At 41.5% G+C, this 14,731-nt stretch overlaps 1 protein-coding gene across 3 annotated transcripts in view; it reads left to right on the forward strand.

The window, feature by feature from the left end:
- Positions 1-2,079: 2,079 nt before the first annotated feature.
- GASK1B (golgi associated kinase 1B) overlaps positions 2,080-14,731 on the forward strand; it is a 49,220-nt gene continuing 36,568 nt past the window's right edge. Inside the window, exons 1-2 of one of the 3 annotated variants that reach the window (XM_031027734.2) lie at positions 2,080-2,202; positions 3,434-4,582. In XM_031027734.2, the coding sequence (XP_030883594.2) occupies positions 3,673-4,582 (910 nt within the window). In that variant the 5' untranslated portion in view covers positions 2,080-2,202; positions 3,434-3,672. Of the gene's footprint in view, positions 2,203-2,590; positions 2,737-3,433; positions 4,583-14,731 lie in introns of those variants that run through there. The other 2 variants (XM_006732922.3, XM_031027733.2) reach the window with 2 other exon arrangements.

Below are 14,731 nucleotides of genomic sequence, written 5' to 3' on the forward strand. Positions count from 1 at the left end.
GAAAAAAGAAAGAAGAATTTTCATTATTCTCCCCACTGCCTATTCAAACCTGCTCTGTGGCCTAGTAACACTTTCCAACTCCCTTGGATAAAAACCCACACAAGATTTTTCTCCTCATACTTAGAATTTTTAAAATGCCTCCACTCATTTTAGTCACACACACACACACAGTTTGCACAAAAACTAATCAAAATGTTTGATCCAAATAGTCAAAATTTTCAAATTTCTTTTATTTACTTTTATTTCTTTTTATGTTAGTCACCATACAATTTTAATGAGCCATATCATTGTTTTATTGTCTACCTTCCCGCTTTGTTTTCCTCGTGGATTTTTTTTTTTTTAATGGAGAGAAAGCACTTTAGGTATGAGGATTTGATCTCTCTGATCAAATATTAATACCAACATCAAATATTTGGAGTATTATATGTGCGCTCACATGTTATATGTGAATGTCATATCGTGACAACAAACTTTCAAGCCATTACTCATTCAAGGAATTTAGCTTTATTTATTCTTGTCCACTGTGTTGGTTATATCCATATATTGACTACACCAATAATTCAATGAGCGTGTTCCTAATTATATGATGATAGTTTCCCTTTGATGCAGTGATGATGCCCTGTCAAGCTGCCTGGGCTGGGAGAAAGGCCTCTGAGAAGTTCAATAAGGTGCTCGGGGAATAAAAAATATTGACTAATCTTTCAAATTATTATTCTGTCACCGCTATCTCATTTAACCATCACAAGAAACTGATGGGGTAAGTGCTATTATTAGTCGTCTCTTAGAGAGGGAAACTGAGGCTAGAGAGGTAAGGCTACTTGTCACAAGGGACCACAGCTAGAAAGCAAAGGAGGATTAGGAGCCAGGCTTTCTCCCTCTGGAGCCCATTCTCTAAATATCCTACCCTTTAGCCTCTACTAATCCCTCTTGCAGCTGTAAGAGGAGGCAATGTGCTGGTCTTCTAATAAAGAGACCTTCACTGGGGTGAGGGGCAGTCAAGCAAATTTGCCAACTCACACATCACTCATCAATTTCCAAAACATTTCTTCTAAAGAAGTTGCTTTAGAAACAGCCAGCAGAGGCTTCTGCTTGTTATAACCTGGCTTCTGCTTTTAATTTAAGATGTACTTTTAATTTTTAGAGTCAGGTCAGTTATTCTTCTTGATATGTGAAAAGAATAATATCATTATAATATATTTTTTTAAAATATTTTATTCATTTATTTGAGAGAGAGAAAGTGAGTGAGAGAGAGCACTAGTGGAGGGAGGGGCAGAGGGAGAAGCAGACTCCCCGCTGAGCAGGGAGCCCTATGTGGGGGCTTGATCCCAGGACCCTGGGATCATGACCTGAGCCGAAGGCAGACACTTAACCATCTGAGCCACCCAGACGCCCCTAATATCGTTATAATAAAACAATTCTGTCATGGTTTCCTTTCAAAAAGTGAACATTTACTACCTAGAAAATAATTCTGTGCTTATGAGTTTAAGAGTTTTGGAACACAAAGAATGCTTTTGGAAAAATGCTTGAAGTCTCATGAAGTTTAGCCAAAATCCACAGGTACTTCTAGACTATTGTCAATATTGGAATTGTTCCTCTCCTTTCTCCATGTGGCAGAACTTTTAAAAAAGAAGACAGGTCTGAGTTCGAGTGCTAAAGTAACAGCTGTATTATAATTTTTTGGCATTTTTCACTCGGAAGTTTATTCGTTCCTTCTCTCTACATTTCAGTCCCTTGATCTTTTTTTGCATTGTAAAATACAGTATTTTTAGGATTATACACCATACGCTAATCTCCTACCTGCCCCCCAGTATCACAAACTTCTTTTCCAGTGGGGCAAACAATCCCTGTCACTGTCCTACCTTCTGATTCTATTTGCCTTCGAAGCAAAAAGAATGAGCTTAAATGAGACCCAGAGGTCATCAACCCTGCCTTTGTGCCAGGACATGTAAACTCCCCAAGCCAATTACTAACCTGTTCTAAAACAACCTCCAATCAGAGAGAATCCATGACTTCTTTTTGTGAGTCGTTGCACCATGCAAGAGCACACTGTAAATGTCTTCCCCTATCTGTGTGCACTCTTATCTCACCGTTCTATTTTTTTCCTCTTTTAAGTTAACTCTTTCTTACCTTTTTACGAACCTCTAGGCCTTCTCAGAAGAGGTGGAGGACAAATATTACTCTGTAAACAGTCAAGACAGTAAGGTGAGTCGTAGTCCCTGGGAACCTTGGTGCTCTAATCCCCAGCTACACGGGATGGACAGCAGGGTTCCGGCATTCCTCATTTTATAAGGTATTTATCCCGCTGCCGCTAAGCAAACACTCTCAATCCTTTTAAACTCCATGAGACTGACATTTCTGAGTCTGTTTCCAAACAGGACACTAGAGGGCTCCCAGGGGTTAAAAATAAGTGGAAAATGATTTGAATGAAAACTGCTTCTGTACGGCTTTGGCTTTTGTTTTTTCAGACCTTAAAATTAAAGTTTATTTTTTAGACTATTAAAAACAAAAAAACCTAACGCGTCTTAAACTGGGATACCAGCGGCCAGTTGACAAGTAACCGTTTTGCTTTGCAATCAGGAGTTTTCAAGGGAGCTTTTAAAGCTGAGCTATTTGAAATGTGGAACACTCTTGACCATGAAATATGTTCTACTTACATGCCTCAGCCTTTAAAAGTTCTTTGCATTACAGTCAGGGATTACATTCTTCCTGGAGCCAAGCATGGGGCCAGCTGTGTAAGTAAGGTTGCTTATGAGTTCTTCTTTTTAATAATGTGAAAAAAATAGAGCTAGAGATCCCTTTATTTTCTTTCAGCTGACTTTTGTGGGAAGAAAAGAAATGAAAAGCAATCGGATTTGTGTTTTGTGTTTATGTGTGTGAGTGTGTGTGTGACTGAATAAACATAACTTCTGAGATATATGGACATTTATGGCTTTATATTGAAATCATTCTTCATTAGGGATGATGAAACACAGAATGAAGAAAAAATTGTACCATCAGATTAAGAGAATATGTTTCTGAATTTGAATGTTAATATTTGGTGCTTCTGCCTAATTTGTAATGCAGGACTTTAAAAAATAAACACGGGATGGCTATAGATTGTTCTTAAAAATCATCTCTCCCTTGTCTGAAATTATTTCTAGATTTCAAAAAGCGTTTGTCAAATTTTAATACTTTTCTTTCAGAATCAAATTAAATGACTCTAGCCACAAGTTATAAAATATTCTTGGATTTTCGTGGCTTGTTTTCACTAATTTAAACTGAATATCGAATCTATACGTCTGTCCTGTTACTCTTTTTTAAACTTTATTTAAAAAAAATTTCATGGTGGTGCTATTCATGAAAGGAAAGGGTTACTTTTTTCCTTTACTCTTGAAGAGGAACTGAACTCGTTTGAGACTGTGACTCAGTTAACTCTGTTTCCATTCATTCCCAGAAACAAGCCACACTTCTCCTTGGGGAGGCCGATAGGAGTTTAAAAGATTTGTTGTGGCGAGTGTCAGAAACATTCCCAACTTCATCACCAACCCTTTACTTCCACCTCTACTCTACCCACGGGAGACCACTTATATACCTAAGCGGAGGCAACAGCTGAATTCAGGAAACCATGCATCATGTCAGCAGGAACCAACTGCAGACTTTAAACTCTGTTCAACATGTGGATGCAGCAGAGAAATGACCTGTCCAGACAAGCCAGGGCAGCTCATAAACTGGTTCATCTGCTCCCTGTGCGTCCCGCGGGTGCGTAAACTCTGGAGCAGCCGGCGCCCAAGGACCCGGAGGAACCTCCTGCTGGGCACTGCCTGCGCCATCTACCTGGGCTTTCTGGTGAGCCAGGTGGGACGTGCCTCTCTCCAGCAAGGAAGGGCAGCAGAAAAGGGGCCACACCAGAGCCACGACACCGCCGAGGCACCCTTCCCTGAGATACCCTTGGATGGTACCCTGGCCCCTCCAGAGTCTCAGGGCAATGGGACCACGCTGCAGCTCAACGTGGTGTACATTACCCTACGCTCCAAGCGCAGCAAGCCTGCCAATATCCGTGGCACCGTGAAACCCAAGCGCAGGAAGAAGTATGCAGTGGCATCGCCAGCCCTGGGACAGGAGGCTTTGGTCGGACCATCCCTTCAGCCACAGGATGGTTCAAGGGCAGCTGATGCTGAAGTGCCTGGGTACGTCCAGGGAGCAAATCTGGCCAAGGCTGGGGAAAGACCCTGGAGGCTGATACGGGGCTCAGAAGTGCACGTGGCGGGCTCAGATTTTCAGCGGCGCAAGACCCAGGAGAGCAACATCAGGATCTACAGTGAGAGCGCCCCCTCGTGGCTGAGCAAAGAAGACATCCTCCGAATGCGCCTGTTGGCGGATGGTGCAGTGGCAGGTCTTCAGCCCGTGTCCTCCAAAAGCGGAGCGCGCTTGCTGGTGCTAGAGGCGAGCGCCGCTGGCTCTGTGCCCGGCTGTGGCCCCAGCCCTTGTGGACTACTCAAGCAGCCTTTGGACATGAGCGAGGTGTTTGCCTTCCACCTGGACAGGATCCTTGGGCTCAACAGGACCCTGCCGTCTGTGAGCAGGAAATCAGAGTTCATCCAAGGTAACAGCTTCACGTGCTTCGTGATTTGCAGCTGTTGGGGATTCGGGTTGATTTTTCTCTTTTCCCTCACTCTCTTTTTCGAAATGATTTTCTCCACCCACGTCTCACATTTGGACAGCAGCAGCATGTCTTTCCATACGTTTGGCATTCTTTATTTCCCAACTTTGGTAGGATATGAGCGTTCCAGGGAAACGCTGTACTCAACATGCAAGGGTAAGCCCACACTGTGTAATCTTTGCTCTCCTTTTCCCTCACTGCACTTCCCAGCGGCTTATTAAATCTAATTAAAGCCAGTGGCAATTTGCATGATGAGAAGAGGAAGCGGGGTGGAGGCAAAGAACTTGCTGACAATCAGGCATATTATTAGAGAGGTTACTGTGGAAGTAAGTAGAATTTCATTCCTTAGGAGTTTTTAAAAAAGTGAAGGGGATCTCCCATCCAAAAAGTGAAGGGGAGAGGGCGTTATCTTTCTTCAGCAGATGGAATCTTTTTAAAAGGCCCAGAGCCAGACCATGTTAGATTTGACCATTTGGTTCTTTTACAATGGATTTAACCCCCTTATTTTACAAAGAAAATGAAGTGAAAATAGGGAATTTGTTCGGTATATACTAACCAGCTATATGGTTTCTTCAAGCCCATGACTATAATTTATTGAGCCTGATTGCTAAGACTCTGTCACGTGACAAATATTTCGGCAGGCTCTGGGGTATGTAACCAGTCACTTTAGTGGCAAGCAAAGGGGCTGGTCTGTGGCCATGCTCATGCCATATGAAGGATATTCTCTGAGTCTTGAGGCTGTTCCAGGCTTTGAATACAAAGTAGGGTGGGTCAGTGGCTCGTGTTTGAAAGCAGAATAATCCCAGAATTTGCTGGTATGACTCAAGGCCGGCCCAACAGGCTAGAAAGGACCACAAGGGGATTATAAGATCAAAGAATATTTCTTACTTTTTGTCATCATAAAATTTAGCATTTTATGGAGTCCAGATTGGAAAGGATTAAAATTCTTGGGAGTGGCCAAGAACTAAACTGTATTTCCAATGGCTTTAGGATTATAATTTAGTCTTAAAATGGGTACTTCTAGAAATACTAGTGATTTACTTAGAAAGACTTGGCATTCCTTACTTATCCTGGTCCATGTCTAAGTGCTTCAGATTCACAGGTATGTTTTGATGTCTCAACTTCACGAAATAGTCCACCATGATTATGCTGATGTGAGATAACCTCTCAGACATTTAATAAAAGGTTGGTAAAAAGTCACTTTTCTTGGGTGCTCACTATTTGCTAGGCATTATACTAATTGATTCATACAGTTGATAAATGCCTTGACCCTATGTTTCTCACAACTGAGCTATAAGGTAGGTACCATTATTATTTCCATTCAGTAGGTGTGCAAATTGAGACTTATTTAGCTAAAATAATTGGCCTCAATTTCCACAGCTAGTAAATGGCTAAGTTGAGTTTCAAACATACACCCAGCAAACTGCAGAACTTAAGCTGTTAACCACTGGGCTTAGGTGACTGTATAACTTATCATCCAAAGTGGAAAAACACCCTGGAATAAAAGAAGATATTGGTGAGCATTGAGATAATAGGCATCCACCAAGTCTGTCCTGGACAAAGCAGGGCGTAGCATAGGGTCACTCTTATTACCCTATACTGCCATTCACTATCATGTCATAAAGGCCCCTGGGCAGGGAAGGTGAATTCTTGAGTAGATCTTGAGGCATGGTACTCCAATATGGTAGTTCTCTGGGGCGCTCTCGGATGGACGTCAGGAGAATAAAGTAGTGGGTAGGAACTTACCAACCATGTGACCCAGAAATGTTACAGTATCTCTGAATGCCTCAGTTTCCTCAGCTGTAAAAGGACAATAATACCTACCTCATGAGGTTGTTGTTAGTTAGTACCTGAAAAACACATAGAATGAGTGATTGTCACACAGTAGATCTTCAATAAATATTGTCTATTTTTGTTACTACACTACAAATGTGAGGTACCAAGTTTACTGAGTTACTCACATAGCCTCCAAGCCTCACATATCATGTCTTTACATGACACAACCAGATCTAAAGCCCTGGTTTCTTGATTGCTCAGTTAAACTTTTCAATATCGGGATTCCTTGTATATATTTATTCTGTGCTCTGAATATCCAGCATTTAAAAAAAAATATTTATTTATTTATTTTAGAGAGAATGAGATAGAGAGATGAGGTGAGGGGCAGAGGGGGAGGGAGAGAGAGAATCTCAAGCAAACTCCCACTGAGCGTGGAGCCCGACACGAGACTCGATCCCATGACCCTGAGATCATGACCTGAGTCAAAATAGAGTCAGACGCTTAGCCGACTGAGCCACCTAGGCAGCCCTGAATATCCAGCATTTGTGGGGATAAAAAGGGCAGTTGCACTCAATTTGAAGGAGGGGTTTATAATCCCCATATATCTTGGTGTTCTTCTCTCATTTCAGACGTAAGTGGTGATGGAAAGAAACCAACAAGGTTGTATCAATATGACTCTCCAGTGTGATGAGTTACCTAAGATTATATGTCAAACAATACTAAATCTTTCTTTGTGTTTTCTTTGATACCTTCTCCTATGTAGTTATTGAGAGACATAAAATCAAGCCAATTTCCTCAGGAGTCTATGACATAATTTAAATATAGTTATGAATGCTCTACACAATATAATTCTACTCATGTAGGCTATTATATTGATGTAAAGTACATAAACAGATCAGTTCTGGTCAGGACAGGAGATACATAGACAGTCTTAGGTTCTTGGTATCTATCTCTATCCACCTATTTTTAGGCTTTTCCTGACATGTCTTTCCTCTCCCAATTTCCACAGAAGTGTGTATTTTCCTCTAGGATCCTCTTATTCTTCTTTTGGTCCAAGCTTAGATTTATTTCAGGTTCCCTGTCTACCTAAGGATGTCATAGATCTTACATAGTTGCCCAGGACCTATTTCTGATTCATTTTATATCATCTCTTTGTATTGTAGTTGCTCATTTAATCAACTTTCCATTCCCACTGGTCTCTAGGTCTGTGAAGACAGAGACATTTCCTGTCTTTTTTAGCATTTCTAGATCCTAGTGGGGAGTCTGGCACATGGTAGGTGTTCAATAAATATTTTTGAATGAATGCAGGAATACATTCTTGGCCTGTTCCACTGACTCTTAACAGTAAATCTGTATTTGCTTCTGCTTCCAATACTCAGGAGACAAATACTACCATTTTTAGTTCTAAAGTCAGGCTGAGATTTCTCCTGGAGGATCTTATAAAGAACTCACTGTAGAGGTAATGAAAATGTCTTTGGCAACCTCTGTGTTATGCAAATAATGAGGTTTATAGAGCTTATTCTTGTGAGGATCATCAATATGGTCTGCTGGCCTCACACGGTAATGTAATTTGATAATGAGTTTTCTCTCGGAGGAACTGTTGGATTATTTTAGGTATATATTTCTCTGATGATCTGGCTTGGTCTAAGAACAGGTATTTTAATATCTGGGAGAGTGAGTAGCCAGAAAATCCTGTGAGTAATCCTGCCCTAAGTGTTGTTTCTGTTCTCTGAGTGTTGATTAATGTTTGTGAAAATAAATTCACGCCCAGTACCAAGAACATAGTTCGTCTGTACTGTGAATCAAATATAGATATTTGGCTTATCTCAGTAAATCTTTCCAAGAAACCTTTGCGGTAGAAAAATTTTTTTAACCTTAATTTTAAGATGGAAAAAAGGTAATAAGAAGATTGCTCTAGGTCATACAATGAGTTAGTTATCCAGAAAGAGTTCTTGCCTTCTAACTTCCTTGTCTTTCCTATTTTCATCAATCTGCTTCCTTCAACGAATCCTTTAAGGGGCCTTAAGGTATGACTTTTTTTTTTCCTCCATCACCGCAGTATATTAGTACATCTGCTTACTTTTTTTTTTTTTAAAGATTTTATTTATTTATTTTAGAGAGAGAGAATGAGAGACAGAGAGCACGAGAGGGAGGAGGGTCAGAGGGGGAAGCAGACCCCCCGCCGAGCAGGGAGCCCGATGCGGGACTCGATCCCGGCACTCCGCGATCATGACCTGAGCCGAAGGCAGTCGCTTAACCAACTGAGCCACCCAGGCGCCCAGTACATCTGCTTACTTAATATTGTGAACTAGTGCAGGCTATGAGAGCCTCTTTTTTCTCAAGGAGGCAACAACCTTTAGAGCAAAAGTAATGTTGAGGTTACAATATGCTCGGCACTGTTTTAAGTACCGTGCATGAATTATCTCATTAAATCCTCATAAACATTTTACAAGGTGGATCCTCAATGAGAGACATTTTCTGAGGTAGATGTGGAGGCCCGGAGTAATTACATACTTTGCTCAAAGTCATGTAATCGCCTGTATGGGTAAAGGACACATGAGATGCGGAGGGAGATGTGAGAGAGTCCAGTGCTATGATTAAATGATCTACCTGCCCCCAGCCTCTCAGATGAATCTTTCTGTTGATTCAGTCCGAAGACAAAAGGTCTCCATTATAAAGCTCATCTTCAGGTTTCGTTTGTTTGTTTTTTTAATTAGTAAAACTGTTGTGGGTGATCCTATCAGCAAAGACCCACTAGCCCAGGTTAGCTTGGGACAGGTTTTTGGTTGTATAACTTGAAGAATTCTATGTGATTCTCCTTGAATACAAAAAAGTATGTATGTGAAATTCGTGGACTCACTGACCCGGTACCGTATACGAGGCCATTTTCTGACAGGTGCGACTCCAAAGATAACCCCGAAAATGAGAAGGGTGTCCTTGGGGAGAGGCAAGGTTGTAATTAGGTAGGGGCTGCTGGTGGTGTGTCATGCCACAAAATCTAGCAATTCCCACTGGAACAGAGTCTCATCCTGTGCATATCTACGTGGGAAATGCAAAATTGCATGGAAATATAGAATCAAAGGGCTTTTAAAAAAATCAGTTTCTGCAACAATGACATCTTCGTCATCTGTGAATTTGTAATGAATCTCGTGTTATACATCATCCAGTTCCTGTACTGCATTTGGCATTATATGTCTATGCCTCACTTCATCATTCTGTAAAGAAGATACTATCGATACTTTAAATATCAGAGTACGCTGAGATTCAGCAAGATTATGAAATTTGCCCAAGGACACATAGCTAGTAAGCAATGGAACTGAAATTTGTAACCATTCTGTCTGATACATAAAGCCCCCTCAAGTGGATTCTCTTAACCCACATCACCTCTCAGATATAACTTGGTATAGTTATGGGATAGTGGCAAAAATGGGCAAATTTTAGCATGGTGATTTCTGATTTGCCACTACTGTTCCTACTTAATTTCTGTTTTCAATTCAACAATTTAACAGGGGTAATATTTTTGTATAAAGGAAGTATGACATACCACTCTGAACACTGCTGCAAGGTTTTTGTTTTTGTGTTTTTTTTTAAATGCAAGCTGATGTTTACCAGATTTTCTTGTTTTACCATAAACGATCATAGATATGCAAACATGACTGAACATATTGGTAAGTTTTCTGCCAAACTACCCTTGCAAAAGTCATACATCATTTCAAGGGTCACCAGACACTGTATGGTGCTGATATATTCAATTTTTTTAATAAAATATTTTAAAATGTTTACCTGAGATTAGAAAAGCAGACTACATCCATATAAAAGTCAAGAGCACAAGAAAACCCAGCACCCCTCTGTGATCTTCGATTTAGCGGCTTTGCCAAAGCTTCCCTAGCAGTCTGCACAGTAATGTGAATGAATCCCAAGGGACACCGTTTTGGTAGCATTTAAGCATTGTACTATTTTTCATGCCTGGCATGGAAGATGCATTATGTATGCTTTATTTTTAGGATGCTGCTTTATTGCCACAGAGCTGCCATACCAAATTAAGGTAGCCTGGTTCCAGGAATTCTGTATGTCAAGGCTGCTTAGATGACAAACTGCAGGCACCCCACCAACTTCCATTTAAATTCATTGTAGATCCCAAGTCGCTCCCTGTTTGCCAACTTGCATTGCCTCGTCTTATTATAAAGTAGGAGAAAAACAGTGTGTATTTTCCACTCTCTTTTCGAGTCCATGTGGGTATCACCGTATTTGCTGGGTGATGGGGCAGTTGCCAGAGCAGGGGGATGACACCTGCCCATTTCATGTTTTTCAGGCTCTCAGGACAGAAACATTTTGCAGGGAATAATGAGAATAATCTAGATGGCCCCAGAATCTGAAAACACATTGACTCAAAATCCTAAAAGTCTTGGAATAGAATAGAATAGAATAGAATTACATTACAACAGAATATGAGAGAGTCCAATGAAAAGCAAACTTTCTTAAAAGCTTTCTTTGGGAGTGTAGGCATCACGTTTTATTGTTAAAAATCTGGACTGAAAGCACATTGTGTTATCAGAAAAGCCCTAAGGGTATTTCTTTAGCAATCAAATTGAGCTGGTCAGCTTAATACATTTCATTCATTGGTGAACAAAAGTTTGCTGAGCATCCGCTCCAGTGTCCCCTTGTTTGCTCACTACATACCTTCGTAGACAAGTGAGGGGACATGGGGACCTCCTCTGCCATGCCTCTGCAGCTTGTCCCTTGATCCCACCCATGGCTGGGGTGGAAAGGACGATGAATGGTTACCACGGCGTGAAGGATGCATGTGCCTCTCAGTTCCACGCAGTCTGCTCCCTACTCCAGTATCCCAGTCATCTTTTCTTTTTTTAAGAAATATGTTATTGAGCACCTCCTCTGTGCCAGTGGCTCTTCTAGTCATTGGGGTCTACATCGGTGAACAAAACCGTCAGGAATCTCTGCCTTTTTAGAGCTGACACCAGTGGGCAGTGTGAGAGTTTGGTGGCCCGAAGGGCATCTCCGTCTGCCACTGGTGTCAGGATCTACTCAGAACCCTCCTGAGCTCAAGGTTGTGGTCTTTCCATTAGGACTGAATCTGTTATCGTCTCTGGGTTGGTCTAAGGGCCACACAGGTGCAGAAGGACAAGACAGCCTCGCTCCAATTTCAGTTAATGGGCAAATATTGCAGTCATATTCTGTTGTAATTGCTAACATTTACTTTCTGTGTGTGAGGTGCTGTTCTAAACATGGGGAAAAAGCCGTACACTGATTCAAATAGCTTTGTAGTTAAGGGTGTGGATTGTCATACTAGTTTTCTAGGGCTGCCATCACAAAATACCATAGGTGGAGGGTCTTAAACAACACATGTTTATTTTCTCGCAGTTCTGGAGGCTGGAAATCTAAGATCAAGGGGTCCACAGGTTTGGTTTCTTCTGAGACCTCTCTCCTTGGCTTGCAGATGGCCGCCTTCTCTTTGTCCTCACATGGCCTTTCCTCTGTACGTGCCCTCCCTTGTGTCTCTCTGTGTTCAAATCTCTTCTTCCAGCAACACCAGTCATTTGGGATTAGGGTCCACCATAATGGTCTCATTTTAACTATCTCTTTAAAGGCCCTGTCTCCAAATACAATCACATTCCGAGGTACTGAGGGCTTCCACATATAAATTTGGGGGGAACACAATTCAGTTCATGGCAATTGACAATCTAGACTTCCTGAGTTTGAACCCTGATTCTACCACTTGTGAATCAAGTGGCTGTGTGACCTGGGATAAATTAACTTACTCTCTGCGCACCTTTTTTCTTCATTAGCATACTAGGGATGATGACAATAAAAATAATGATGATAACAGTACCTACCTCATGAAGTTGTGAAAATTAAGTGAGTTGATATAAAAAATATTTATAAAAGTGCCTAACACATTGTAATACTCAGTAAATGTTACCTTTTATTTTCATCCAGTTTTAATGCTGATTTAGCTCTTGGTGGTGTGTTTGCTTAGATTTTCTTAATTTGTTTATCTAGGTTAACATTTACTTGAACTAAGTAAACAGGCACCTAAAGTGGTCACTGAAAGAAAGTGCTTGGAGTTGAGAGTGGATTATACCAATATCTCCCATCTGTGGAACACTGAGCACTCTACATTTATTATCTCACGAAATTTCACAATGGCCCCATATATTAGGTATTGTTAGACAGATTTTCTGTGGGAAAAAATGAGGCTCAGAAGATAATGCATGTCCTCCAAAGGCCCACAGGTCGTGTGTTGCATGGTTGGAAGAACCCCATAGCCCTGTTCTTCACCACTGTGCTATCCTGTGCCCTATGGGCCCTCACCTCACGTGTTAGCCTCCAATAGTTGTGGCCTGGGGCTTTTCCAGTTAATCATACATCTGGGTTGTAACCTGCTTTCCCCACTGCCTTGCAGTCTGATTCCTGAATGTAGCCATGATGCCTTAACTACTCCCCTTCTCATGACAGTGATCTGGGCTCAGGAAGAGAGACGCAGATGGGTGTTCCCACCACCCTAATTTTTATTATTCCAGTGACTCACAGGATTATGGAGACCTGGGAGTGGACTGTTGAGCACAAGCTAGATGGAACCAAGTCATGGAAACCTCTGCATATCCTCACCTTTTTTCCTCAAGTTTCTCTCTGATCTTTCTTAACTCAATTGGGAGTGAGGACAATTCAATCACAGCTTACTGTAAGGATGTCCCATTAACCAGAATTCGATTCTGAGCCCATTGACTATTCCTTGGAACTTCAGGGCTATAGATGAAAATTGAGGGATTCTGAAAAATTTGTTCTATCATTCTCCAACCTTTTTTTTTTTTTCGGATTTATTTATTTATTTGACACAGAGAGAGCATGAGAGAGAGCATAAGCAGAGGGAGTGGCAGAGGGAGAGGGAGAAGCAGGCTCCCTGCTGAGCAGAGAGCCCAACACGGGGCTTGATCCCAGGCCCCTGGGATCATGACCTGAGCCAAAGGCAGACGCTTAACCGACTGAGTCACCCGGGCGCCCCCATTCTCCAACATTTTTGAGTGCTTTCTTTGGTGCAGATATCATGTCAGACTTTGGAGGTCCAAAGGTGATTAAGAAATAGTCCCTGTTCTCACAGAACACTCAGTTTGGAGGTTAGGAGACAGCTAAGCAATTGCACCATATAAAAAGGGTATGATATAAAAAGGGTATCTCAATGGAGATATTTTGAGGAGGCCTTGCAGGCATAGAGGGGGAAAATTTAGTTCAGAATGTGTGTGTAGGGTGGTGGATGGGGCATTGTAAAAAATTCTTGAAGAGCTAATGTCAGAACTGGATCTGAAGTCACTGTGGGTGGAGTGAGAGATAGGGTGGGTGTCGGAAGGGTAGAGAGAATAGATGTGTGAAAAACTTGTGACGGCAGAGGTGCTTAGGAAACCTCAGAGCTCTGAAGGAGATGAGGGTTTGGGAGGGTTGTGGGCAGGGATGAAGTGAGATAAAGCTGTGGTCTCCAAAGTGGCTGGGTTTGATGTCATGTAAGGACATGGACTTTATCTTTCAGATAATGGGGAATCATTGAAGGGTTTGAAGAAGGGGAGTGATATAATGAGTTCTGCATTGTAGGAAGGTCACCCTGGGCAGGAATTAATGGCTCCTTTATCTACATTAATAAACACGAAACTGCCCAGGACTGGGTCACCCCAATGTGACCAGGACCTTGTTCACAAAATATGATTGTTTGCAGAGCCTGGCACAGTGACCACATCATCACCACCCTCAGAAGTCACATTTGATTTCTGTTTTTCTAAATGGAATACTGAGACAGGAATATTCTGGGAATTTGCATTTATATATATAGCAGAAGTCCAGGGCAGACCTAGAAAGCAGAAGCTCCTGTCCATTAGTCAAAGGTTCAGAAAAGAGAAGGACACTTTGTTTTTAAAGTAGAACTGATGATTTAGATTAAGTAGTTTGTGACGGCGGAAGTCATGAGACATTCTCCTTTCCTGCTTCCTTGGCTTCACACTTAGCTAACTCTTAAGGAAATATGGAGTTTAACTCAGTCCAACCTAGAGAAAACAAGTTATAAAATGAAAAACAGTTATATAAGTAAATAAATACTTTCTTTGTTGTTTGAAGAAATGTAGTCTAAACCACCCAGAAATCTATTTCTGAGACAGGTCTCTGTATCCAGGACTTCGTTGGCTGTAGAGAACCTATACATATGAAATCTATGGAATTCTGCCTCTCCTTTTTCTAAATCATAAAAACCTCACATAGGTTTGGTTCTTTTAAATATTTGACAGTGCTATATTTTCAGTATTTCACTGGATTCTC

Source organism: Leptonychotes weddellii, chromosome 2 (genome assembly GCF_054177405.1).
Source record: "Leptonychotes weddellii isolate Sample4059 chromosome 2, ASM5417740v2, whole genome shotgun sequence".
In the NCBI taxonomy this organism is placed as follows: domain Eukaryota; kingdom Metazoa; phylum Chordata; class Mammalia; order Carnivora; family Phocidae; genus Leptonychotes; species Leptonychotes weddellii.